Source organism: Triticum dicoccoides, chromosome 2A (assembly GCF_002162155.2).
Source record: "Triticum dicoccoides isolate Atlit2015 ecotype Zavitan chromosome 2A, WEW_v2.0, whole genome shotgun sequence".
Taxonomy (NCBI): Eukaryota; Viridiplantae; Streptophyta; class Magnoliopsida; order Poales; family Poaceae; genus Triticum; species Triticum dicoccoides.
In genome coordinates, this window is record NC_041382.1 from 686798481 (window position 1) to 686825429 (window position 26949).

Sequence of the window (26949 nt, forward strand, 5' to 3'; positions counted from 1 at the left end):
AAATTATTGTGCTTAAACTAGACTTTGAAAAGGCTTCTGACACCATTGAGCACCAGGCAATTTTGGATATCTTAAAGGCCAAAGGTTTTGGAGACAGATGGATCAACTGGATCAAAATGTTGTTCACTTCTGCATCATCTGCTATCTTGCTCAATGGTGTTCCTGGCAAGAAGTTTTATTGTCTTAGAGGGAGTCAGACAGGGTGACCCTCTGTCACCCCTTTTATTTGTGCTTGCTGAAGACATGCTCCAGTCAATCCTCAATAAGGCCATGCACTTGGGTTTACTTACTTCACCTCTGCAAGTGGAATCATGTCCTGATTTTCCAATTGTCCAGTATGCAGATGACACTCTGGTTCTCCTTCAAGCAGACGCAAAGCAACTTCACTACCTCAAAGCCCTCCTCAATACATTTGTAGATGCAACTGACCTTAAAGTGAACTATAATAAATCAAGTCTCATCCCAATCAATGTGACAGAAGAGAAGGTGGAGATTTTGACAAATACTTTCCATTGTAAAAGGGAAACTTTCCCCATACAATACTTGGGAGCACCCTTAGGTCTTCATAAGCCTACAGTGGAGCAATGCTTCCCTCTAGTCACAAGACTGCAGAAGAAACTTGTGGGTTTGTCTTCTTTCATGACAATGGCTGGGAGATTGTTGCTAGTGAAATCTGTTTTAAACTCTCTGTTGATCTATCTCATGGGATGCCTTGATGTGCCTGTCACTATTAAAACTCAAGCTATCAAGTATTTGAGGACTTGCCTCTGGAGAGGCCCTGACCTGGAGGATCACAGACATGCCATGGTGGCCTGGAGCACTGTTTGTCGACCAAAAGATCAAGGAGGTTTGGGGGTGATGGTTATCTTTGTCCAAAACAAAGCTCTGTTACTTAATAATCTGCACAAGTTCTATAACAGACACAACACTCCATGGGTCAACTTGATTTGGGAAACCTATTACAGCAATGATTTGTTGCCTGACAGTAGTTGGATTGGATCATTTTGGTGGAAGGCAAATCTTAAGCTCATTGATGACTTCAAATCTTTGGCCAGATGTAACATAGGAGATGGGAAAAGTGCTTTATTTTGGTCTGATTTATGGCACTCAGCTTGTTTGCAGGACATGTTCCCTCATCTCTTCTCTTTTGTGAGAAACAAGAATACTACTGTACACACCATTATACACACTGAATTTCTGGAGGATCTGTTCCACCTACCACTGACTGTGCAAGCTTTCCAGGAATTTGAAGCCATGGAAGGCATTTGTATAACCTTAAGGGCTTCTGACTCCCTGGATTGCATTGACACCTGCAGTTACATTTGGGGAAATGAACAATTCTCAGTTGCTAAGGCCTATAAAGTGATGATGGGAGTTAAAATAGTGCCCCAACAGTTCAACTAGATTTGGAATAGCTCCTGTCAGCCAAAACATAAGGTGTTCTTTTGGAGACTCCTTCATGACAGGCTCAATACTAGGGATCTACTACGGAGGAAAACTTTTCATCTGGACAACTATAACTGTGCTGTCAATAATTGTCAATAGGAGGAAACCCTACATCATCTCTTTTGGACCTGCCCTTTTGTAGCCCAGTGTTGGGATCTGATATGCTCCTCAAGACAGGCCAAATGTTTCAGTGCTTGAAGACTTTGCTGATCTCAGACAGAAACTTCTTGGGCTATTTGGATCTCAATAAATAATCTGATCTTTCAAGCAATTCAACCTAGTATTCAGAGGTGGAAAGTCATTTTCTTGGAGGAGCTCAACTTGCTCAGATTTAGAATTAAGAAGAGCTATGCTAGGGCCTTTTGTTCATGGCTTGACAACCTTGTTATGTAATTCTTGTAATTAGTTTTTTAGTTTTTCTTTTCTTTTTGGCTTATCTCAAGCCTTTGTACTATTGGACCTTTGTTTCTTTTTATAATATAAAAATTGCAATGGGGTTTTGCCCTACTGTGTACAGTCAAAAAACAACTCTTTGTGGTATAATTTCATTTTTATCATTAGGAACAACGGTAATACCTCCCTTTTTAGGAACACAATGAACATGACTTACCCATCTACTATCAGCTATAGGATATATTATACCTGCTTCCAGAAGTTTTAGTATTTCAATTCTTACCACTTCTTTCATTTTAGGATTTAAACGTCGTTGGTGATCAACAACGGGTTTAGCATCAGATTCCATATTAATTTGTTCTGACAGAGAGTGGGACTAATGCCCTTTAAATCATCAAGAGTATATCCAATGGCAGCTCGGTGCTTGTTCAGAACCTCATACGCTGAGGTGGCTTGTGCAGCATAGGAGTTAAAAATTTATAAAGAGCAGGTTGATCCTGAGGACATGACCTTGCTAAAGAAGCCTTCTATAGAGTATGAATCCTTGCTCAAGCTCAAATCCGCCAAATACACCAAGCAAGTTGATTTCACCCCTGGTGATTCGTCCAAGCAGTTCATCATCGGTGCGAACATGGATCCCAAATAGGAAAGCGCGGTCATCAAGTTCATCCATGAGAACCGGGACATCTTCGCATGGAAACCCTCTGACATGCCTAGTGTACCGAGGGAACTCGCTGAGCACGGCCTAAATGTTGATCCTAAGATGAAACTCGTCTGACAGTACCTCCATCGTTTCAGTGAGGAGAGACGCAACACTATTGGAGAAGAGGTGGCCTGGCTCCTAGCAGCCGGGTTCATCGTTGAAGTATTCCACCCAGAGTGGTTGGCTAACCCAGTCCTCGTACTGAAGAAGAATGGAACTTCGTGAATGTGTGTTGATTACACTAACCTAAACAAAGCCTGCCCCAAGGACCTGTTTGCTCTTCCTCGCATTAATCCGATCATCGATTCCACAATGCCTCCCCCTAAGCCCAAACATGGTGAAGTGTCACATAGTCCACATTCACACGACACCACTAGAGGAAGAACAACATAGTATATCATCAAAACATTGAACCAAAACCAACTTTACATGATTATTTATAACAAGATTTATCCCATGTCCTCAAGAATAAAAAGAACTACTCACAAAGCATAACTGTGTTCTTGATCAGATATAAATATGTGCTTAACGATCTGAACATCATATAATGTTCCACCAAGTAAACCAACTAGTATCAACTACAAGGGGTAATCAACACTACTAGCACCCCAAGGTACCAATCTGAGGTTGGAGACAATGATTGAATATAAGAAATGAACTAGGGTTTGGATATGAGATGATGCTGGTCAAGATGTTGATGGAGATGAGTCCCCCCATGATGAGAGGGGCGTTTTGTGATGACGATGACTTCGATTTCCCTCTCCCAGATGGAAGTTTCCCGACAGAATCGCTCCGCACAGAGGAGAAGTGCTCCTGCCGCAAGTTTCGCTTAGAGACGGCGGCAGCTCCCGAAAGTCTTCCTCATATTTTTTCCTAGGTGGAGCCCACAATCTCAGGTGGCTTGCCCAGGGGGTAGGACGCGCCCCTGGCTTGTGGCCCCACCGAGGGTCTTCCTCGGTACTTCTTTCTTTCAGTATTTTTTATACATTTTAAAATAATTCTTCATACATTTTCATGTCCTTTGGAGCTCCGGAGAATAGCTATCTCTGTTGTTGCTTTTTCATGTCAGAATTTCAGTTGTCGGCAATCTCCCTCTTTTGGTGTATCTTGCATTTTGAAAGAGAAAATGCATTAGAATTGCATAAAAAAATAAAAATAACAGTAGAAAAACATGATGCAATATGGATGTATCACATATCACAGACGTAATGGCTATATAAGATTGTGCCACTAATGATCATAGTAATAAATATAAATATTGCAATTTAATCGATGTCCAACTGTAATTTGTTCATCACAACACATTTATCTTACTTGGAGAGATGCCTCTAGTGAAACTATGCCCCCTTGTCTATCTTCTTTAATTGCATACATCGTTATAATTACTTTTCTCGTTGTTCAGTATTTGTTATATTTTACCTAATCATCAATTCTTACCATATGCTTTCTCTCTCGTAAGAGTGGTTGGGTATCCCCCTGGTGTAAGTGTGATATAACCTAGCAATAAGTATTTCCTTCGATTAGAAAACTAAGTTTTATCGAACCAGAAGGAGTTCTCCCAAAAATAAAGTCACCGGTACCTGCACACACAACACAAAATAAACTTGTCCCCAACATGTATAAAAGATAGTCAAACTTTTTGTCCTGCTAGTTACAAGATTAAATTGCACAGAATAGTAATAGTTGATAAATAAATAAAATGGTACAACAAAGAATAATAATTGTGACGAAGATTTCAGCAATGAAGAATAGACCCATGGAGCCATATGTTCACTAGTGACATCATTCTCAAGCATACAAAGTGTGGTGTGGTGAACAAAGTACAGTTGAACAACGGTTAAATTGCCATATTTATTTTTATGATTATGATCATTCATGGTATAATTGCAACTCCAACATTGTATCTCAAAACAAACACATCAAAATGTGTGAACACGTCCGGATGTGTTCACAAAAAATGGTAAGTGAGCCAATCATTCAACCGATGCATCAAAATGACATCAAATCGTAACAACATGATGTGTTAGGTGGACCTAGAGGAAAAGTCACACGAGCTATGAGGACACGCGGTCCAACTGACAGTGGGCCAATCGAAATGTCCGGACTCCTCTAAATCTCCCCTAGGTTTTCTTTAGATTTGTAGGAATTCAGACATCTAGATTGGTCCACAAATGTTTGATACACGGCTTGGAAGAAAAAAAGTATCCAGACCATGCGGTTTGGATATTTAGGGCATTTTTTCATGGTATAATTAGTCGCAAACACTCACCCACAGACGCACGCGCACAACCCTACCTTTTGAGCACCTTTGAAGTACTGCATCGACACAACGGTTTGAGATTTACGAAGGCATCACAGACGCCTTATTGTGGACATGATTTATTTTTCTGCATTAAATAAACATCGCCGGAATTCTAAAACGAATACAAACAATATGAGTAGCAGTGTCAAGTAAGTAAGGCATGAACGCGGTGGTTGGTTCTGTACGAAATTGCTGTGCAGACGAAACTGCACACACGATGTGTAGCCGACAGTCAAATCCAACCGTAGAACAGTGCTGCTGCTGCGCATCACATGGCTTGAATTTAGCATCGTCCACAAATCGTCTGCGTGGCATCGTGTGTATAGCAGCGTTCGGTTCTGTAAGAAACCTATAACCATTGCACATTTAGGGCATTTTGATGATTGACCACACTGGAGATGCCCTAATCGCACTAACCAATCAGAAAATCATTTTTTATTTTTTGAGGATCAAAACTATTTTTTATTTTAAAAAAAGGATTTTTTTTCCGTCCGAGTCCAAGGAAAAATCGACACCCTACGCTAATCGGACCCATCGCCCCCGTCCGTCCGTCCCTATATTCGGCCGCGCACCTTCCGGGTATCCCCGTCTCGCGTCGTCCCCGTCTCCAAGTAAACTCGCAGACGCCCCGCACCGAGCCCAACAAACCCTCGCGCAGCGCACCCCACCCCACCTCTCCTTCGCCGACGCGGCCATGGCGGCGGTGGCGACTGTGAGCTCGGCCGGCGGGATCCTCGCCATGCTCCACGAGCCGGCGGAGGAGCTCAAGCTGCACGCGCTCGCCAGCCTCAACTCCGTCGTCCACCTCTTCTACCCCGAGATCTCCACCAGCATCCCCACCATGTGAGACCCCTCCCCTCCCCACCCCCCTCTCGTATCCTTCCCGCGTTACCTAGTCGCCGCCGCCTCTCGGCCGGCGCCCGCTGCCGCGGCCGCAGCTGCTCCGCCCTGCCCGCGCGATTCGTTCCAGCGCGTTGGCTTGGCCGGGGGGTTTCAGTTTTTCGATCTGGTTCGCTGATTGACGAGGATTCGGGACGAGAAGTTGCCCTAGATGCTGTTGCTGTCGCGCGATTCGTTTGCTTGGCCTCGTCTGGTTCGATCTGCTGCTTGCGTGGGGGAACCGTAGGTCGTGGCTTGGCTCTGATCTGGTAGCCTCGGGATTCCTGGGATTCAGCGCTCGGCTGTGCTCTCCATGACGAATCCGCAGAGTTTGAAGTGAATTCGCCAAGAAAATCTAGTAAATTGTGTGATTGTATTCGGTAGCCGTGGTAAAAACTTAATATTTTTGCACTTTCATGTCTGCGCTTGGATATAACGACAGTTGTAGGAGTGAGATGTGAACTAAGGAGGTGTGAGAATTTAGAAAGGTTTCAACTTCCAGTTTTTTAGAAGATGTTTTAGGATTTTGATTCGCTCGGTTTGTTATAATCAGTTATAATGCCTGCCCTGTGCTAAGAAATATCCTGACAGAGTGACCATTGAACTGTTACTTGCAATAGTTTAGGGTGACATGTTTTGGGAAGTTAATCTAATGTTTGGTTACTTAAGTTTAGATTATACAAATTTCTTGTCTTATATGGTGTGTTTGGTTGGTGCCTAGCCTAGCCCTACCAAATATTTTTGGCCCAAAAAACTGGCAAGCCAATTCTTGCCAGATAATTTCCATATGGTTGTTTCTGTTTAAGTCATTTTAATTTTAACATTGCTTTTCATATGCAATTGTTGTGCGCCTAGTTGTTATTTTTGTGGAACAATGAGGCTCTAATTGTATTTGGTTTTGATTTGGGAGCTTTATACATTGGATCATAATGTCGAGCAAGAATTCTCTAGAATCCAGGTTGTTAAAGTTTGTATTTCCAATGAAGCAAGCTAATAATTTGTTCCCATCGTATCCTTTTGGCTGCAGTGAGAGCTTGTATGAAGATGAGGAGTTTGACCAGAGACAGCTAGCTGCACTAGTTGTTTCTAAGGTAGGACCTCATGTTATTTTACACCTTGTCTGTAAATGTCATATTTTGTATTGCTTATATTGACGATTGCTGCATATTATGTAGGTATTTTATTACTTGGGCGAGTTAAATGATGCACTATTGTATGCACTTGGTGCTGGGCCTCTGTTTGACGTTTCTGAGGATTCAGATTATGCTCATGCTCTTCTAGGTGAGGAGCTGTCTTGAGTTCTCTATCATTCTGGATGTTATTCACATGAATTTCTTTTGCTCATTGTGTTGAATCGGTGGTTCTTTTCTTTCAGCCAAAGCATTAGATGAATATGCGAGTTTCAAGACAAGAGCTTCTAAAGCTACCGAGGAAGAAGAAAATGTGGATCCTAGATTAGAGGCCATAGTGGAGAGGATGTTGGAGAAGTATGATAAGATCTTACCATTTGCGCATATTCTCTTATTTATCAGATGGAGTATTCAGCTAACGGTTACTCTTTGCTGTAGGTGTGTTCTTGATGGGAAATACCAACAGGCCATGGGTATGGCTGTTGAATGCAGGAGACTGGATAAACTGGAGGAAGCAATTGTTCGGTGTGATAATATTCACGGGGCTCTTTCATATTGCATCAACCTTTCTCATCAATATGTTAGTCACCGTGAATATCGCTGTGAGGTAGGGTTATGTTAAAAATTATTTGGCAGTATGGTTGGTTTATATTAATTAAAAAGCAAGTAATAGTTTAGACTAGAGTAAGCAAAAATTAACATTCTTTATGTGTTGACCAAATAATCCATTTTATTGCCAGGTTCTTCGCTGTCTTGTTAAAATATACCAGACTTTGCCGCATCCAGATTTTCTGAGCATCTGCCAGTGCCTTATGTTTCTGGGTGAGCCTGAAACTGTTGCGAATATATTGGACACACTAATTTCTGGAAGCAAGGTATATGTTTGTTCTTTACTCTGCCCACCACATTACTTATGTTTTAGTCTCTGTTGCTTACTTGAGATATTGTGTTCATTATACAGGATGATGCTCTCCTTGCATACCAAATTGCTTTTGATCTGGTGGAAAATGAAAATCAGGCCTTCCTACTGAATGTGAGGAATCGCCTGGACTCTCAGACTCCTGGTCAGTCCAACCCTGATAGCGGTTCAGCTTTACCAGTCGATCAGACTGTTAACGCGGGTACAACTAGCACAGAACCAGCGGGTGATGTTCAGATGGGAGATGACACTACTACGGCAAATGGAAACGCTCACCCGGTTGATCCAAATGAGGCAGTGCATGCTGATAAGCTTGCAAAACTTAAAGGGATACTGTCAGGGGAGAAGTCTATTCAGCTTACGCTGCAATTTTTGTATAGCCACAACAGGTATACTTGTTATTATGTCTTAAACATTGAACCCTGGTCTCTTGCAACTTTTATATCTGACATCACCTTTGATGGGTTTGTTGATATAGGTCCGATCTTCTAATTCTGAAGACAATAAAGCAGGCTGTGGAAATGAGGAACAGTGTTTGCCATAGCGCAACTATTTGCTCCAATGCGATCATGCATGCAGGAACAACTGTAGATACTTTTCTAAGAGAGAATCTGGTAAGAAAAAATATCTGGTTGTTTTGTTGTCATGCGGTTTACTTTTTCCCCTCTGTAATGTCTCATTTTGGTAATGTCTTGCAGGAGTGGTTGAGCAGGGCTACTAATTGGGCTAAATTCAGTGCAACAGCTGGGCTAGGTGTGATTCATAGAGGCCACCTTCAGCAAGGTCGGGCTTTGATGGCCCCATACCTACCTCAAAGTGGTGCAGTTGGTGGTGGCAGTCCATACTCGGAAGGTGGTGCCCTCTATGCTTTAGGTTTGATTCATGCCAACCATGGCGAAGGAATCAAACAATTCCTCCGTGAAAGCCTTCGCAACACCAGTGCAGAGGTGACATTCTGTTCCTTGTCCTTGTGTAATGCTATTTATATTGTGTATGTATATTTTTCTTACCTAAAACCGTATTATGCAGGTCATCCAGCATGGTGCCTGTTTGGGACTTGGGCTTGCATCTCTGGGGACAGCAGATGAAGAAGTGTTTGAAGACATAAAGAATGTCCTTTACACAGACAGTGCTGTGGCTGGTGAAGCAGCTGGTATTGGCATGGGTTTGCTCATGGTTGGGACAGCCAGTGAGAAGGCCGCTGAGATGCTCGCTTATGCACATGATACACAGCATGAAAAGATTATCAGGTCAGTGCTGTTTAATTATTGTTGCGGTATTTCTGAAGATGCATCCAGCTCTTGTTTCTGACATCTCTCTCTCTGCAGGGGTTTGGCACTTGGCATCGCATTGACAGTGTATGGCAGGGAGGAGGAAGCTGACACCTTGATCGAACAAATGACTAGAGATCAAGATCCCATACTACGTTATGGTGGTATGTATGCATTGGCTCTAGCCTACAGAGGAACTGCAAACAACAAAGCTATCCATCAGCTGCTGCATTTTGCTGTATCGGACGTCAGTGATGATGTTCGTAGGACTGCTGTTATGGGTCTTGGATTTGTTCTATACAACGAACCTGAGCAGGTATGTAGCATTGAAATGCCTTAGTGTTTAAATAGATGCCCTGTGTTCAAATTTATTCCAAGGAACAACATAGATCTTTTCATTATGAATTTATATGCTCTTTGCCATCTAATAAGATTTTTTTTTGCTAAAATACACAATCACCAATAGCTTTGATCCACACCTTACATCTTCTCAATAGCTTTGATCCACAACTTACATCTTCCGTTCTGATCATGCAGACTCCAAGAATTGTGTCCCTGCTCTCTGAATCGTACAACCCACATGTTCGTTATGGTGCAGCTTTAGCTGTTGGGATATCCTGTGCAGGAACAGGGTTAAGTGATGCCATTTCCTTGTTGGAGCCTCTCACATCGGACGTTGTTGACTTTGTGCGCCAGGGGGCTCTAATTGCTATGGCAATGGTCATGATCCAGACGAACGAGTCCTTTGATTCTCGTGTTGGAACATTCAGGCGTCAGTTGGAGAAGATCATTCTTGACAAGCATGAGGACACCATGAGCAAAATGGGCGCCATTCTTGCTTCTGGTATTCTGGATGCTGGTGGTAGGAATGTCACAATTAAACTTCTCTCGAGGAACAAGCATGACAAGCTCACTGCTGTGATTGGCCTTGCTGTATTCACCCAGTTCTGGTACTGGTATCCTCTCCTATACTTCATTAGCCTGGCCTTCTCGCCAACAGCCATCATTGGTCTCAACTCAAACCTGGAAGTGCCGAAGTTTGAGTTTCTGTCACATGCTAAACCGTCCCTCTTTGAGTATCCGAAACCGACCACTCAGCAGACTACGACTTCAGCAGTCAAGTTGCCCACAGCCATTTTGTCAACCTATGCCAAGGCAAAATCTAGGGCGAAGAAGGATGCAGAAAGCAAAGCTGCTAACCAGGAGAAGACAGCAGAAGCAGAAAGCAAAGCTAACCAGGAGAAGTCAACAGCAGAAAGCAAACCTAGCCAGGAGAAATCAACGGATGCAGAAAGCAAAGCTAAGACAACGGAAGATGCTTCTGGTTCTACTTCAGGCGATGCAGCCAAGACACAGGAGAAGGACGGTGATGCAATGCAGGTAAGAGAGACTCCACTTCATTTTTTTACCATGTTTCACATCCAAGAATTTTACCAACTTTGGTAGGTTCAGCTCATAATTAAACCATGTTAGTTAGTTAATTCTCTTGCTTTACACAACCATGCTAGGTATTCCTGCAATAGCTCTCCCTAATAATAAATTACTAAGATGCCACAGCGCAGCTCAGCATAGCACTGTTTCTAGATGTAAGCCTGTTAATAGAGTTTTCAGTATGGAATCTTGTGTTTGGTAGGTAGCGAACTTGTGATTCATATCATATCTAGCCGAAGTTTCTTTTTTGGCATCAGCTCCAATGAACATGGTCGGTTCATTTGAGTGAACCAACCCCCATTCACTCTGGCCTCTTATGAATTTACCCGCCTCTCAATCTTTGTTCCCAGGTTGACGGCGCGGCAGAGAAGAAGGCCCCGGAGCCAGAACCTGCCTTCCAGATCCTGGCAAACCCAGCCCGCGTTGTCCCTGCGCAGGAGAAGTTCATCAAGTTCATCGAGGGCAGCCGTTACGTCCCCGTGAGGCCCGCTCCCTGCGGGTTCATCCTCCTCCGAGACACGCAGCCCAGCGAGGCTGAGGAGCTCGTGCTCACCGACGCCCCCGCGACCGTGGCCACGGGCGCCGGCAACAATGCAGCAGCCGCTGCCGCGGGGCAAGGCTCGGCTGCCATGGCCGTCGACGACGAGCCCCAGCCGCCCCAACCTTTCGAGTACTCGGCGTAAGCTGCTGTGGTAGGATGGAGCGTTGTCTGTACTCACCCACTAGCTATACGTTGTTGCTTATTCCTTTTTCAAGAGTGCGAGGGAATTTGTTGTTTGTTGGAAACTGTGTAGAATCGTCATGAGTAGAGAACTCAACTCTGAACGGGAGTTACAGGATATGTGCTCAACCAATGTTTGCATCAAGGAAGACGATTTGATTTATATTTTCAGTCGCATACAAGGATAATTTGTTGCAATTTTAATTCAAAACTGCGGGGCGTGCTAGAAAGAGATGGACCAAACAACGACCTTGGATATTTGCCAGAACTACAGCCCCATCTCTTTTTCTTTTTTGGAAAGAGCCCTATCTTGGTGGTTGTCCTTGCCTAATTTGTACGTTTACCCACTCTCACCCTTTTGCTTTCAATTTGGTATGTTGTTTGTGCATTCACCCCGGCTTGTATGAAGTCGAAGCCCAAAGTCCATGCTTTCTTTGATCCGGTTGAGTTTGTTGCATCAACCGATTGATATATTTACTCAAACGGAATGAACAACAGGAACCATACAATCTGCATAAAATTACACATGTTTGTTCATCTGAAGAATAGAAAAAACTACACATCTGCAATGTTGCGGACCAAAAGTTTGTGCCACAGCAAAGCTTGCTATTCCTTCGTAGTCCAAATTGAGGTATCTCAACTCTGCGGCTCGTAAGATTTCTTTCTCGTATAGCAGCAAAATGCCATCCACATCTCTCGCCTACTCTGCTTATTATCATGTATCAGCAGCATGCAGATGACACATGCAGAAAAAATACATTCAAATTTAAACATGTCATTTTTTTCTGAAAAAATATCATGAGTGTTCAAAAGACACATGTCTGCAACTTGTAAAAAATTCAAACCGAAATTTGAGATACACATGGAGAAACAAAAAAGAAATATCCAGATGTGAATACTACCATCTTCACTTTTGTCTTCTTTTGATACTCTTCATGACGGATTTGTCCTTTTTATTTCAGTGTGTATTTGAGTTTGGATCTGATTTTTTTTTAGGAGTTGTAAACACTTGTATTGTGAACATCCATGAATTTTTTTGAAACATTTATATTTGAATTTTTTTAAGCTGGGAGCATGGGAGGATTTAATGAACTATAAAATATTTGATCTTGTCATTCAAAAAAAAAATCTTTGATCTTGTCCAATAAAAAAGTGAGTTTATAATAATCCTGATACATGTTGTTCTAAAAAAAATCAATTCAGAATATGTGATTTCTAGAAGAAAAAAGAACATCAGAATAACTGCAGTGCGTTTACAATAATCCTGATGGTGAACCACACAATTTCTATCCATGTTTAATTAGAAAAGGCACAAACCATAAACTGACCCTCGTTCTCTCTCAAAATAAAAAACAGGCCAAATCATTGCACAATTACCGTTGGGAGCCATGAAGAAAATAACAGACATTTTACTAAAACATTCAGATCAATTTTTCTTTAGAACATGGAGTACTACTCAGATCAATTTAGGTAGGTGCAGAACGCAGAGGACATGCAAAATCAAGAGTTTCTCCAATGCTGCTCTGTTGTGTTCGTGTCTTTGTTGCAGATAAGGGCAAGGAAAAACCACAGGTCAAGCCAATGCAATGGTAATACATTCTTGTGATCCACACACTACCCAGGAGCAAAAATTATAAGAGAACGGGTATATGCGACCATGAATCAAGTGCCAAATTATCCATCTGTATTCCTCAACTTTCGAGGGTTGTAAATTCGTACTCCCTAAACTAAAACCACAACAGGTTCTCAAAAAAAAAAAAAAACTAAAACCACAACAAGCATTTCGGAACGGATGGAGTAGTAAGCAACACCACCACACATTTCAAAACTAGCGGCAACATTTGCAGAAGCCCCATCACAATGCCGCTTGCTGGAGACAAATCTATGGACCTACACGCCGGGGTCTGAAAAAGCAGAAGCACCCGGGGTTCGTCCCTTCCGGGATCATGCCCCCACCCTTGGTCGTGTCAAGATCCTCCAGTAGATGCACCACCTCCTTCATCTCGGGCCGCTTATCAGGGTCAGCATCCCAGCATCTCTTCATGATGTTCGCCAACCGGGTCAGGCAGCAGCGTGGGATCTTGGGTCGCAGATTCTATGCACACGACATAAAAAGCAAACCTATAAGCAAAAAATATTGTTGCGTAGGCTTGTTTTAACACATATTTGCATGCATAATTCTTCTGGGTGTAATATTTAGCGAGGGATCTGACGGAAAACATACATTGTGAACAACAGCAAACGAGACCTCTACCGAGCTCATGTCTGGATAGTACGGCATGTCACAGCAGTAGATCCCCCACAAGCATATCCCAAAGCTGTAAACATCGGACTTCCTGTCGTATGGCTTGCCCTCAATAACCTGCACAGAGAAACAACAACAACAGATTGCTTTTGTTGTGAAGAAACACAAGAATTGAGCACAGAAATCGTTGAAAGCGATTGGTTGGCAGCAAGATACCTCCGGGGCCATGTAACCGAGTGCGCCTGTCATGTCCTCCGGATTCTTAGCCTGCACACAGGCGAAGCCAAAGTCGGCAATCTTAACGACCGCCTCCTCTGTGCCAAGAAGCATGCTCTCAGGTTTGACATTCCGATGCACGATATTTTTCGAGTGAAGATAGCTCAGTCTGCAAAAGAAAATATATGAGAGTAAATAATCTTAACGATCTAGCCAGCTTGCTTACCCATTGGCCAAATCCAACGCAAACTCAACCACAATTTTGTATCCGATCTTTCTCGCCCTGTGAGCATATAGATATCGTCTCAGTGATCCTAAATAGAGATATTCAAAGACAACACAACAGGCTCTCTCTGGCAGATCTCTGGGTGCACTGCTCTCGCCGCTATCGGCCGGAATGCTACGGTCAGTGGTATCCATTGATGCACCGATGAACTGCAAGGAAGAGAATACGACACATTCAATGTACCACACAAAGAAAAACTCAGTAGACAGCGTTGTAGTGCCTATTATCGGTCTTGAGGTAACATTGTTATAACGCACCGAAAATGAACTGACGCTACCCCAAAAAATAATGAACATTAAACATTGGTAATACAGTATGCGGGTGCGCAATGAGCAAAAAAATATTCACCCTTGCAACACTTCGGTGTTTGAGATCCTTCCAGACAGCAACCTCCTTCCTGAATGCTTCGCTCTGAGTAGAAATTTCAGCCTCTGTCATAAAGCCATCTTCTCCCCACTCCAATACTTTAGCTTCATACACGATGAAGAAAAAATAAATGCATTATAACACTATAATCTTTGGGAGCTAGCTCGGGGCATTGTAGTGCGCATTTTGGCAGTTCGGTAAAATTATATTTCAACAGAACTCAAAAGTATACAACTGAACTTGAGGATGTTCATCAGAGATATTTTGTCCATTTGATGAAATGCTATTTAGGGCATGTATTTATGGACCTGTGCACAAGATTGCAATGACGGCATGCCGCGAATATCTACAAGAGTTAAACATAAATGGCCTAACACGACACTTGGATCAGCTTAAGGTTCGCTGACTATTAAGAAACAAAAGCTTAAAAATAAAATTCCAATTTTAATCTTATGAATGCACATTACTTGCTCAGGACATCTAAAGACACATGTGGAGCTTTAGCAGGAACAAACCAAAGAAGATCAACGTGTCCAAGGTCCGCAATGATGATTTATCAATGACGACGAATTGAGAGGGTCTGAATTATAAATTGTTCATGCACAAGAAATATGCACATGCAGCAGATGATAACAATACAGCCATACTATGTGCATGATGATAATAAAGCATATAACACAGAAGATGATCCAGCCGATTCGCACTATTCAATTCCAAGATTAAAGCTCCACATCTACTCAAACAGGTGAGCCTTATGATTCTATCACTCATAACATCAATGGACCACCCAAGGCAGGGAAATTAGCATGGTCCACTGACGAAGAAAACAAAAGCAGAAACATAAATTTCCAGCTTTAGGAAATTTTAATCTTTTTTACTGGAGGCCTGACGCGTACGGACTAGACATGTCTACTCGCAAGAATTTAGATGAACGTGTCCAAAGCCCAGCAACGATGATCCATATATAGATTCGAAGTGCCAAACCAGCACCAAATTAAAGAGCATCGCATCGAGAAATAAACAAGATCGCAGAGATACAGTGCTACCTAGGACCTGTCTGCCATTGTAGGTGGCGCTGCAGAAGCTGCCGAAGGATCCGGGCGATTCCCGGTGGTGGATGTCGAGCTTGGCGAGGTCGATCTCCCGGGACGCCATGGGCCGGTCGCCGCCGCCCTTGCGCAGCCGCTTCACCATGGCAAGGGTCCACGCCGCTCCGGGAGGGCAGCGCTCTCAGATTGTGTTGGCACGGCTAGCCGGGATCCTACTCCCCTGCAAATCTCTGTTTAAACAGATGCTGCAGATATCTCTGGCGGGCATGCATATCTCGTCTCATATATAGTCCTATATGCCAGCCAAAAAAGTCTCTCATAACAGCCAAGCTAGATCGTCCATGTACATGTTTATGGATAATCCCCGCAAAAAGGACATTTATTTGTATATCAGCAAAGCCGAGGAAGCAACACAAGCTGAGACCGTCAAGCGAGCAGCGAGGACGCGCCATCGCGCCCGCGTCCCTCAGCCGGAAACAGTCGCATGGGTACGTAAATAATGAACCAAATAAGGCAGCAGGAAGGACCAAACATATACTACCACGTTAATTAACAAAAACAAAAAAAAACCCGTACTGTCAGGCTCCACATCTTCTATCTAACCTAAAAATACACGACCATACTGTGTTGTGTGGCCGAGAGAAAGGCTACAGAACCAGGGGCTGATAACAAACCTCTTAAGCAGTTGTACCAAAAATAACAGATTCAAACGTAGCGTCGGCTACTTTCTCAACAATCTTCGCTACATGGGGCATAATTCACACTCCCAGCAACCTACAGGCACGACACGATCTGGAAGGAGCGAGCCCTCCATAGTTTTTGAGCCAACATCTGCCACCAATTCCCTTTCTCGTGCCGAGAACATGGGTGCGACTCAAAACCAAGTATCACCGACTACAGTACTACTGCTGTTCCTTGTTCTTGAGCTCAGTCTCGATGACCCGTAGTTTCTGATTGTTCTCCTCGTTGAGGAGCGACAGCCTCTCCAGCGAAGACTTCATCAGCGACATCTGGGACTCCGAAACGTGGCCTCTTCCGGCCTTCGGCGCCTGCCATGGCGCCATTCCTGTGCCGGTTGCACCACCCCCCAAAGACGGTTGGGTGAACCGTTTCATCCTCGTGCTCAGGGCAGCAATGGAAGTACGCAGAGCGTCCAGCTCCACGTCCGCAAACCTATCTGCAAGTTTTAGCAGACACAAAGTATGTTAGGGCATGATGAGGATGTAAAGGGAGAATATGCAAAGTCAGGTTTCTAGATTACGGACCAAGCTGTGACTTGAACTCCAGCTCTGCCTGTGACAATGGTTTCTTGTTTGCGGCAGGCAGCATCTTGAAGCTTTCTATGCGCTTCTCCAACAGATCATACACCTTGGAGGCCCGTTCGACCCGCCTGTTTATCTCCTCATCTTTGGCTTCTATGGATAGAAGTGATTGCTTCACTGCTTGTAGGCGTTTCTGCTTGTCTTCAATCTCTGTCTTCACATAATCTTCGTGTTCCTTGAGCTCAATGAAAACCTGAACATCATTCAAATGAACCCACAATCGTTAGTGATATGCTTATATTGTGGGGATTAAAAGATGTAACAGGTTCAGTTATCTCCAGAAGGGAATGACTTTTACTTGTGCACCAACAATGGCATATGACATATTCTAAGTTGATAAGGGATATGCACAAAATACCATAATGATAGCTCTTACCTTGTGCCCATACTCCACATAGTGCTCATGGAAAACCTTAATATAGTGATGAAGTGTGGACTTCCCTTCGATGGAGTCAGGAGTCAACGACCTCAGGCTTGTTGAAGATGGAAGTATGGGTGGATCTGGACCAGCAAGAAGTTCTTTGCTGATCATTCCAGTTGTGGAAGATTCTACATCCTTGATGTCCTTGCTACATATGTCAAGCTGAAGAGGTGTTGGTTCCTTCCAACCCTTCATTTCTACCACAAAGCACTCGCCAGTGTATGTGATGCCAACTAACTGCACATGGCCATACGCATCAGCTATGGCGACAAATCCAGAAAGGAAGGGAGAACTTGTATCACTGTTGCCTGTGGTGAGTACAGGATGCACCGAGGGTGGTGTGGAAGCCATTTCAGGGTATGAAAACGGCAGGAAGTGCAACGTGACCATGTCAAGTCCCCCTCCATGCGCACAATAAAATCTCTCTGGGACAAGGGGATCCAGAAACAGTGATAAAGAGCTACCATTAGAAGTTTTTGGTAGTGCCAAATCCACAATTGAGAGCCTTAGCAAAGGAGGAGAGTGTCCCATCCAGACAGCTTCTGTATTGCTCTTCGCATTTGATCCCATACTCGATGAACGATGTGATCTCAAGGCCGACGAATCTTGTGGATTAGAGTCACATATCATAGCAACGCTCTTTATGCGTCCATGTGAATCGACATTAAGGCGAGTAGGAACCCCAATGCTCCATTGTGGTTGGATTTCATCGGCTAGAGCATCAATCTGGAGCTGTCCACTACCCCAGGCAGTTACAAGAACTGAATCTTTGCCAACAGAGCTGTACACAAAACCCACAGCTTTACCTTCACAAGAGCTGCTCTTGCCTTCGAGTTCATTGTTTTCCTCGCAAACTCTACAAAGAGGCCCCTGCATGGGTGCTCAATCTTAATACACATTGATTCATGATAAAAACATAGAATGAAGGTCATAGAAAATAGCAGTCAGAATTTGGAGAACCAAATTCTCAATTTCTCATGACAAGAAATGATGATATTTCTTGGTTATCAAAGCAGTTCAGGAATAGTTGGTATTTTGTTGATTTTCTGTATAACATGTTTCGTAAGCTTTAACATTTAATTTATACTACAGATTGGTCTTGTTTCCAAGGAACTTCAGAATTCAAAATGAGTGGTAGATTTACAAACAGAAAATTTTATGCCTATAGTAAGTCAGCCAAATATAACCACAACAGTGATTTTCAAAGAGAATTAAAACAGTAAAATCAATGTTCAACATAGTATTTACTATTTTCTTCCTCCAAAAGCGTACTGGCTATCAGAACATTTAACCAATTGTCCGGCCATGACCAAAACTGTGGGCACAATATTTGTTGACATATTTCTCAAAAAATATATTTGCTGACACAATTACAGTAGTAAAACTGCGCCTGCAGAGGAAGTGTGGCAGACATGACTGTGCAATTTGTGGCAAATGTTTGGTCACGAGCCAAATGGCTCCTACCCTTACAAATCAACAATCTTATGTACTAGAAAAGCATCGGATTGACTATGAGCACTTAAATGAACAAATTACTAGTTTAAGAGGCATGCCTTTTTTCCTTCCTCTTCATCATGGTTGCGTTACATCATCCTAACTTTATATACAGCAGGAATAGAGGCGATGTGCTACTTGTATCCACGGTTAAATCTCACCTCAAAATATTTCTGACCAAAAGTAATTTACTTTGTTCCTTCTAAAGGTGCTTACTTTTTTCCTTCTAAAGGTGTTTACTTGATATTCACATGTTAAAACCGAATGCAATAATGCATGAGAAAATTTCATACGTCTAGCCATCCCAAGATAATAAAAGCATCAGCCCCGTTCGAACACCACAAGCTGAATTCTCCAGTTAAACACATAGAGCTACACTTGCTCGGTCATTCTCAGGTACTCCCTCCATTCCAAAATAGATGACCCAACCTTATACTAACTTTATACTAGACCCATTCTCAGGTACTAAAGTTAGTATAAGGTTGGGTCATCTATTTTGGAACGGAGGGAGTATATTTCAGAAAGTCGATAGAAGCGTACCTGTAGACTTAGAGAATCGTCTACTGGGGCATATGCACGAGCTCTTGACATCAGCGTGCTGCTATCTGCTGATTGACGTAACAGCTCCGGAAATGTTGCCTCCAACCATGCAATTGCCAAATGTGAGTTCGTGACAACATTTGGATTTGAAGATTTCAACCCAAATGTATTAACATCTTCATATATCTCTTCGATATGTTTCTTACTATAGTCACTGCATCATAGAAAATAATTGCCAAATCAATGTAGATAAAGTACAACCTACAGCATGAAATTAAGTAGTTCTCACAATGTTAGGCAACATATCGAAATAAAATGTTAGGCAACATAAAAATGATAAGCGCTGAAAGAAGGGAGCAGATAGAAGTGCAATATTACCATCCAAATGGAACAACGGGGCAGAGCACAAAAATTGAACCATCACTGAACAAGATGAAAACCTGCATAAACAGGCTTACATGTGAAACAAAGCACAGGAATTGACTACTCAACATACAAAACATTAATCCTAATCAAGGTAACTTTGAAGAGACTACACATGTATGTCCAAACAACATATCAAATGACAACTTGAAAGAAAAATTGAAATGCATGAGGCATCAAGTAACTTCCTGTAATTCTGTTATGAACAGCACGGTGTAGACTTCACACAAAAAAAAAATAGTATTGATACAGTCATACAAAAACAGTAAATAAGCATGGCATTCCCAAATTCATTGGACAAAGAAGCTGTATAGATACTGTAGTAATATCCATTGATACCATAAATATTTGTACCATGTAATAAGCTTAAAGCCTTAAACTAGCAAAACGATAAATTCCCATGTGCAAAATTCACTGCCAAATTGCTCTAGAGCTGTTTGAAGTTACTCTAAGTGTGATACTATCTTGCTTGCTATATTAAAATAACAATCCTGATAAATTTGTAAACTATTCTGGGCAAGTTTATTTTTGAGAGGGCTTCTATTATCTACTATCTAGGCAACTGCAACCAAGAGACATACCGAAAATCTATCCCACAGATGATCACTGCCATAAGAGAATGCCACTGGACAAATTGACGAAGCATTCTGACATCTTCCAGGTAGAATTGGCTGCAAATAAAATTCCTGCTCTGGTTGCTCTAAATCAAATGAGAGGTCAAATAACCTGCATAGATGGTTATTGATTATTTTATCTTACAGAAAATTTAATATAGTGGTTCCATTATGTTGATCTAAGAATATTGTACCAGTTTTTTAAGAAGAGATGAAGAATGGGCGTAGAAATAAATAAATATACATGATGACACACAGAAAAAAAGGGTACTTGATATGGGAATGGACAGAGGAAAATACATTTCCCATTTACATAAACTCCAACAAATTGCATGCTAAATAAGCTTAAATTAGCCCCTCCATGTAGCACCAAAATCCATTTTAGCATACCTGAAAACAGCATCTGATGTCAAAACACCAAAATGGCTGCTGCTAAAAGGGTGCCAAGATGTCTGCAGAACTTTTATGCCATTGTTATTGGTAGGTAAAATCTGAGAAGCAACTGGTGCGGTCCTGTAGTCAAATGCAGGGGAAGGTAACATTATAGTATAATAAAGTTATGAACAATGGGTCAATGGCATCAAAAGAAGAAGAAAAGATAGCTATACATCCCATTAATCTAAACTGCAGAGTGAATGAAAACTCTGTAGACGCCTTCTTTAATACCCCAATGAGAAGAGTAGAAGATTGCTCTTGATGTGCATGACTAATGAGAAGAGTAGAAGATTGCTCTTGATGTGCATGACTAATGACATGCAAGAGAAATAAAAGAATATTCTTCCACTGGTTTCAATTTTTTATTGCAAAAAAAATATTCATAACTACAATATCTCAAAATATTCTGGAAATAAAGGAGCAAGAGTGCATTATCAACATGAGATATGGTTGTGATGAAGATATATACCTGCATATGATTGTATCACCATCTTCTGATACCCTCTCATGTACATACAAAACATTTATGTTATGTGATCCAGCTAGGAGTAATGATGACCCATCCGTATTTAGTGATATATGAGTGACCTCGTAACCAAGATCCGTCTCCGGCATCAACATCTGGACAACACAGGAGCGACATCGATTATGTCAATGCAAGATAGTACAGAACAATCATCATGGCAAAGAAAGAATACCTACTGTGGAAACTTATAAAAGATTACACCACAAGCAATGAGTACAAACATAAAAGTTTTCTCAATTTAACTATGACAGCATTTCATGACAAAAAGTGAGATCAAATGAAGCAAATAATGCCGCAAACAAAACCAGTTAGGTAGAAATGTAAAATAGGCCTTATTTTTGGCATAGGAATACACACATTCCAAAAGGCTATCATATCTCTATGTCAGGAATGGAAATTTCCCAATGTATTAAATAGTGGGCTATGCCATTTAGCGGCGGCTCGGCCAGAAGCTATTAAAAGCCATAGCGAAGCTAAGCCCCATTTAGCGTTTTTCTTAAATTGTGATTTTTTTGAAAAAAATTGGGTATCAGGCTTCATATGTGATATATCGCATATACTTGACATAAACACATGTTCGCACAACAAAACCGGAGCTCCAATGGGTACCTTAATTCAATAACCAAGCTTCACACTATGCACCACATATATCACTATATCAGAAACAAGAACAATAGAATAATGCAGCGGAATGGTTTCATATAGCGCCTTAGCAGGCTAAATGACTCCAAATTTAGCGCTAGCGGGAAATAACGGGCTATTGGCGTCATTTCCAATTTAGTATTAAAATTGCATAGCTTTAGCGGGAGAGCTCTCAAAGGCTATAGCGGGGCTATAGCCGGATATTTAAAACTTTGAAATTTCCCCAATATGAGGAAGGAATCAGTAACTTTCTTTTGAAGTCTTAGTCCACATCCAAATAAAAAGTGTACAACTATGCCTCAGCCTCCCCCATGTATGTTCTCGTCTAACCTCCAAAACGTGAAAATGCACAACTTAGGTGGTGCGTTTTCATGCCTAGAAACATGGTAGCTGATATAGTATACCATGTGATGCCTAAAACTTATTTTACATAGTTATATTACTATATGCTAGTTTAGCCTACAAAACCGTCTTATATTTTGAGACGGAGGTACTACTACATAAGAAATGAGCTCGGAAAACCTTTAATATTGTGGAACCGTTTAAAACTCAAATCTCCGTACAAATATAGGGGAAGGTAGACCCATCTTCTATCCCACCCTGTGCCCATCGCACATCATAATATCGACTTCCCATTTGTAAAAATTAGATAATATGCCGCACTATATTTCCTACATCACAGTACAAACCTCTTGGAAATATTGTGCTTAGGGTAGCAAAGAGTACTACCTAAATTAACATACGATCCGACACTAAGAAATCCAAATGCTCCACACTATGTCCAGTTGCACAACATCACACAGAGAAGCTTCTCCCCATTTTTGTTCACACGCAGAAGTACTAGTGAATTGCAAATTGCCCCAGTCACCAATGTAGATTCTCGAACGTATGGCTCTGACCTAGTGACTAGGGAACGGGGAGAACCGATGCCTATCCCTACCATTTCACAGTGCCTTTATACTACGAAAAAGCAACCACGGGGAGAAATCACTTCACCTCGGAAGGCACGGCGGCCTCCACGGCGACCTCCTCCCCGTCCCTCTCCGCCTCGGCGTCGCGGATCCGCACGGACACCCGGTGGGCGCCGCGCGCCGAAGGGTCCCAGACGTAGAGCCTCGACCCGGCGGCATCCCACGCAGCACCGCCGCCGCCCAGGGCGCCGCGGAGCGCGAAGGCGGGGTGGGCGGAGACGGGGACCCACTGCGCCGGCGAGTAGGTCCTCTTGGGCGAGGGCCGGGGCCGGGGCCTCGAGGAGGTGGTGGAGGTGGAGGCGGAGGAGGGGGTGAGCGCGAGGGACGGGGACGGGGAGGGGCGGCGGCGGCGGGAGGGCGGGGTCGCCGGGGCCGGGGAGCGGCGGGCGGGAGGCGGGGAGTCCGGGGGCGAGGGCGACAGCTCCGGCGCGGTGATGCGGGTCATCGCCGACGAGGTTGCGCTTCGCTGCTGTCGGAGAGGCCGGAGCTGTCGTGGGGTTTGAGGTTTGCGGGAGGGAGGGGAGTGGGCGTCTTGTTGGGCTTTTAGGGGGACCTTTCTGTATAGATTTCGAGAGCACACCGGCTCTTTTCGAAGGGAGCGGCTATGTGGCGGCGCGCCGGTGGTGGGCCGGCCCAGTACAACGTGGCTCGTCATGCTGACATCATATCAATTTTCACCCCTTTTTACTTTATTTATATTTCAAATTCAATACATATATTTACCTGCAAAATACAAAAATAATTTTAAAAAATGGTTAACATGTTATAATGTTTTTGTTAGAGCAGTTAGAAAATGTTGGGAACTTTTAAAAGAATGATCGTGGCAATGGAAAATGTTCCCGCTTTTCAAAACCATATTTGATTTTTAATAAATACTTATAAAATGTAAAAAACTTTGTGAGATATAAAAAATGTTTCATACCATTAAAAATGCATGAGATTTTATGGATTTCAAAGTCAAAAACATGTTCGTGGCATTACAGGAAATATTATATAAAATGTAAAAAAAATGTTAAAATATACGTGATATTTTAAAGAAATATTCACGTATTTCCAGAAAAATGACCGTGACATTTAAAAAATGACTATTCAATGTAAATAAATATCCGTACAACATGTATCGTGTTTCATGTGTTCTTTAAAAATGTACACTGGAAAAGAAGTAGATATGTGTTGAAAAAAGAAAGCCGACAAAAAATGGCAAAGAGCAAAAATGAAAGCAAAAAATAAAATAAAACCAAAGGTCAACAAAGGGAAAAAAAGGCCAAAGTAAAATGAAGAAAAAAACAAAGAGAAACCGATGAGAAAAATAAAAGAAAACATAAAAAACCTGAATAAAACCGAAGCAGAGTGAACCTACATCGTGTAGCGAGCAAACTACGCTAATGGGCCGACCCGCTAGTCGTCGCCCGTTGGAGATTCCTATTAGGAGTCGGTATGGTAACACATGGCCATGGCGTTTTTTGAAAGCACAACCGTTTTTATGGACTTTGAACGTGACCAACAACGTCTTCTTCCTTTTTTTTCCGGTTTTGGTAATCCTACTAGTCTGAATATACTTTTTTAGCCTAACAAAGGTTATCTAAATTTTGTTTGCGTCCGTTGATTTTCAAGGTCGAAGACGACGATGAGGCCTTGTACAGAAGAAATCGAAAACGGCGACACCACGATAGCGGCGACGTAGATGGACGAGAGTCTGAAGGTTGACTGGTTTGTATAAGGGGTGAAAATCTGCTGCACGAGGAGGTCCGAGGTGATGCCTGTGTGCTAGCGACGCCGATCGTGGGTGGCAGACACAAGCGCTTAGGCCAACAGCACAGATGATGGGGCTGCGGTTGAAGGAAGAAGATGACTATATCATGTGTGAAATGGTTGGAAGTTAAAGGCATTGTGTGAGGTGTTGAATTTTGATTGAACAGTTAAGATAGAAAGAGGGAAATCAACCGTTTTGCTTAGACGGTCCCTTCCTTCCATTTGTAAAAAGCGACAAGGTCCTGCATCCGACTTTGAAGATGCTCGGAGGATTCCTTCGGTCGGTGTTCCTTACCGGACTAGATCCAGCTTTCGTGGGTTGGCGGCTATCATGACTCGTTAAATGCCTCCTGGTTATGGGTTTCTTTAGTGTCAAAATATGGACCGTGCTCCTTTTCTTCGGCGACGACGAAGATCCTTACAACCGCTTGTTTCTCTTTTATTTTCTGTTGCTTGTATGTGAATACAAGTAATGCATGCCTACGGATGTACATCTTGAAAAAAAAAGTGATATTCGTTCCTAGTGGATTGATGGGTGGGGCCCACCTTTCAGTGCAAGGACGCTCCGTCGCGTCGCGACAGATGACAAAGGAATGGGCTGCTGCACCTGCAGGCACCGCCACCGCCATCGGCCATCCGCCGGCTTCAGCTTCAACGCGTCGATCGGAGGCGCATCGACCAGCACACCGTCGCCTGCGCTAGCCCCATGCCCCGAGCAATGCGTATGCTGCTCGTTTAGCTCGTGCGCCATGGACTGCAGCCGCGAACCTACCTACAATGCCCGTCTGTGCTATCGACAGCTTCGTCAGCGCACTGATTTCTCCCTGTCGATCGACTGGCCCCGGCCGGCCGGGCCTCCGCCGCGCTCACGTTGGCCTGCCGCGACACTCCATCTCCGGGCGGTTTGCCTGCCTGCTCGTTTCTGGGCACTTGCATGCGTGCATGCCCGCCCCGCCCGGCCGTGAGATCGACCGATCCCTATCCATGGTGGCCAGTCTTTCATGGCAGGCAGCAGATCTTCCAAAGACAGCAAGACGTGGAACGTGAGCGACATTGATGTACAGTACTACATACAGATACAGGTCTCTGTCCATCACATGGACGGCATGGCCGCCGTGTCTGAATCCATGCGTGTTGATTCCGATTCCTGGCTAACATCTGCTGAGCCCGACGATCATCAATCTGTTCCCTCTATTTTCGTCACCGAGGCCCCGGCTGCTCGGCACCCTAACGGCAGCGGGTCGACAGCAAGCCGGCGTGGTCCTTCCATTCTGAATCCTGAAACCATGGACGCAGGCGGTCATGATGCATCAATCATCCACTTAGGCAGCATCCATCAAGATTGCCGCGCAAAATGTGAGCTAGGATCCTGCCACATGCACGGTATCCGTCCGGAAGCGCATATGCTGTCTCATCATCTTGCCAATTAAACCTAAAGAGACCATATATGTACAAGCATTCGGCGTCCACCATGGCATGATCCATCAGCAAGCACTGACAGCGAGATCGATCGGTCGATCGATCGCGCAAAACGTGAGCCAGTAGGATCTTGTCACGTTCACGGTATCGGTGTTGGTCTGCTGTGCTAGGTGATCTATGCGTGCACTTAAATTCAACCATGATCTGATTCTGATCTATACATACATTGCAGACCATCACTATCAGCGTGCTTCTCTGCTATTGTCAGAAACGTGGGGCATTGCGAAAACATAAACTTTAAAAGCCACTATTTCGTTGTACAGGCACATGGAACATCAGCGCACAATCTCTCTGGGTGGTGGATTGGATCACCACATGCTCATATCTTCCTTTGGTAAAACCACATGCTCCAACATCTCTCTGGAAGTCTCTTCTGCCTGAATGCGCACACCTCCTACTCCTAGTCAAGCTAGAACCAAAACATGGGCAATCACAATCTTCCCATATCTCACCACATGCTACTGGATCCGACTGAATGGCTCCCCCACTGGCACAACCTTCTCGATCTCATGCTTCTACGCTCTTGACAGTTGCAAACAACCCCACATGTCCAGCATTTCCTGTGGTAACTGCATCCACACCCATGCTTGGAAACATAACAATGGGTGCAAGTTATGTGCCGCCTTAAAATCAAGGTGCATCCTCACATGCTCCGAACGCATGGCAAGACCATTTTGTTCATGCCTCGATGTCCATGAATCTCGACATCTTATCGCTTCCGCGATATTACTATCGACATTCTATGAGCGAGCCAGGATGGTGTACACTCGGTTTACCCGGTGCAGGTTCAGAGTTCAGACTAGCTAGTTTAAGTGTTTAACGTAGTCACCTTTGAAGAAACGCAAAAGCATTCCCTGCTTACAAGGGAACAGAAGACGTTTGCACAAGCAGATAAGCTCCTCTGTACTTGATTATGCCTTTGTATTGGACTTTGAGTCGCCTTATGAGACTTTCGTGTGATACCATCGTGCCC

General features: G+C 43.3%; 3 protein-coding genes across 4 annotated transcripts; 1 reads left to right on the top strand and 2 right to left on the bottom strand.

Annotated features, from left to right (window-relative positions):
- Positions 1-5430: 5430 nt before the first annotated feature.
- On the top strand, positions 5431-11377 carry LOC119356262 (26S proteasome non-ATPase regulatory subunit 1 homolog A-like). Of its 2 annotated transcripts, XM_037623200.1 has the most exons (13): positions 5433-5687; positions 6751-6814; positions 6899-7004; positions 7099-7210; positions 7292-7460; positions 7594-7728; positions 7815-8161; positions 8251-8386; positions 8471-8719; positions 8802-9022; positions 9101-9359; positions 9581-10423; positions 10825-11377. In XM_037623200.1, exons 1-13 carry the CDS (start codon positions 5539-5541, stop codon positions 11155-11157), a joined length of 3123 nt encoding a protein of 1040 aa, XP_037479097.1. In that variant the 5' UTR covers positions 5433-5538; the 3' UTR covers positions 11158-11377. The 2 variants fall into 2 exon arrangements, with proteins under 2 accessions (XP_037479096.1, XP_037479097.1); XM_037623199.1 differs by having other exon boundaries at positions 5431-5687; positions 7099-7460.
- Positions 11378-13051: 1674 nt separating this feature from the next.
- Positions 13052-15505, bottom strand: LOC119351886 (serine/threonine-protein kinase STY13-like). Its single transcript, XM_037618668.1, has 6 exons — positions 15355-15505; positions 14291-14412; positions 13883-14091; positions 13657-13825; positions 13420-13557; positions 13052-13290 (listed from the first exon to the last, which is right to left on the bottom strand). Exons 1-6 carry the CDS (start codon positions 15500-15502, stop codon positions 13078-13080), a joined length of 999 nt encoding a protein of 332 aa, XP_037474565.1. The 5' UTR covers positions 15503-15505; the 3' UTR covers positions 13052-13077.
- A 375-nt stretch (positions 15506-15880) lies between these two features.
- LOC119356263 (nuclear pore complex protein NUP88-like) lies at positions 15881-23239 on the bottom strand. The gene is made up of 9 exons (XM_037623201.1): positions 22771-23239; positions 21076-21227; positions 20562-20684; positions 20139-20283; positions 19513-19574; positions 19135-19348; positions 17056-17970; positions 16623-16872; positions 15881-16534 (listed from the first exon to the last, which is right to left on the bottom strand). The coding sequence occupies exons 1-9, from the start codon at positions 23188-23190 to the stop codon at positions 16260-16262; spliced, it is 2556 nt and encodes an 851-aa protein (XP_037479098.1). The 5' UTR covers positions 23191-23239; the 3' UTR covers positions 15881-16259.
- Positions 23240-26949: the final 3710 nt, after the last annotated feature.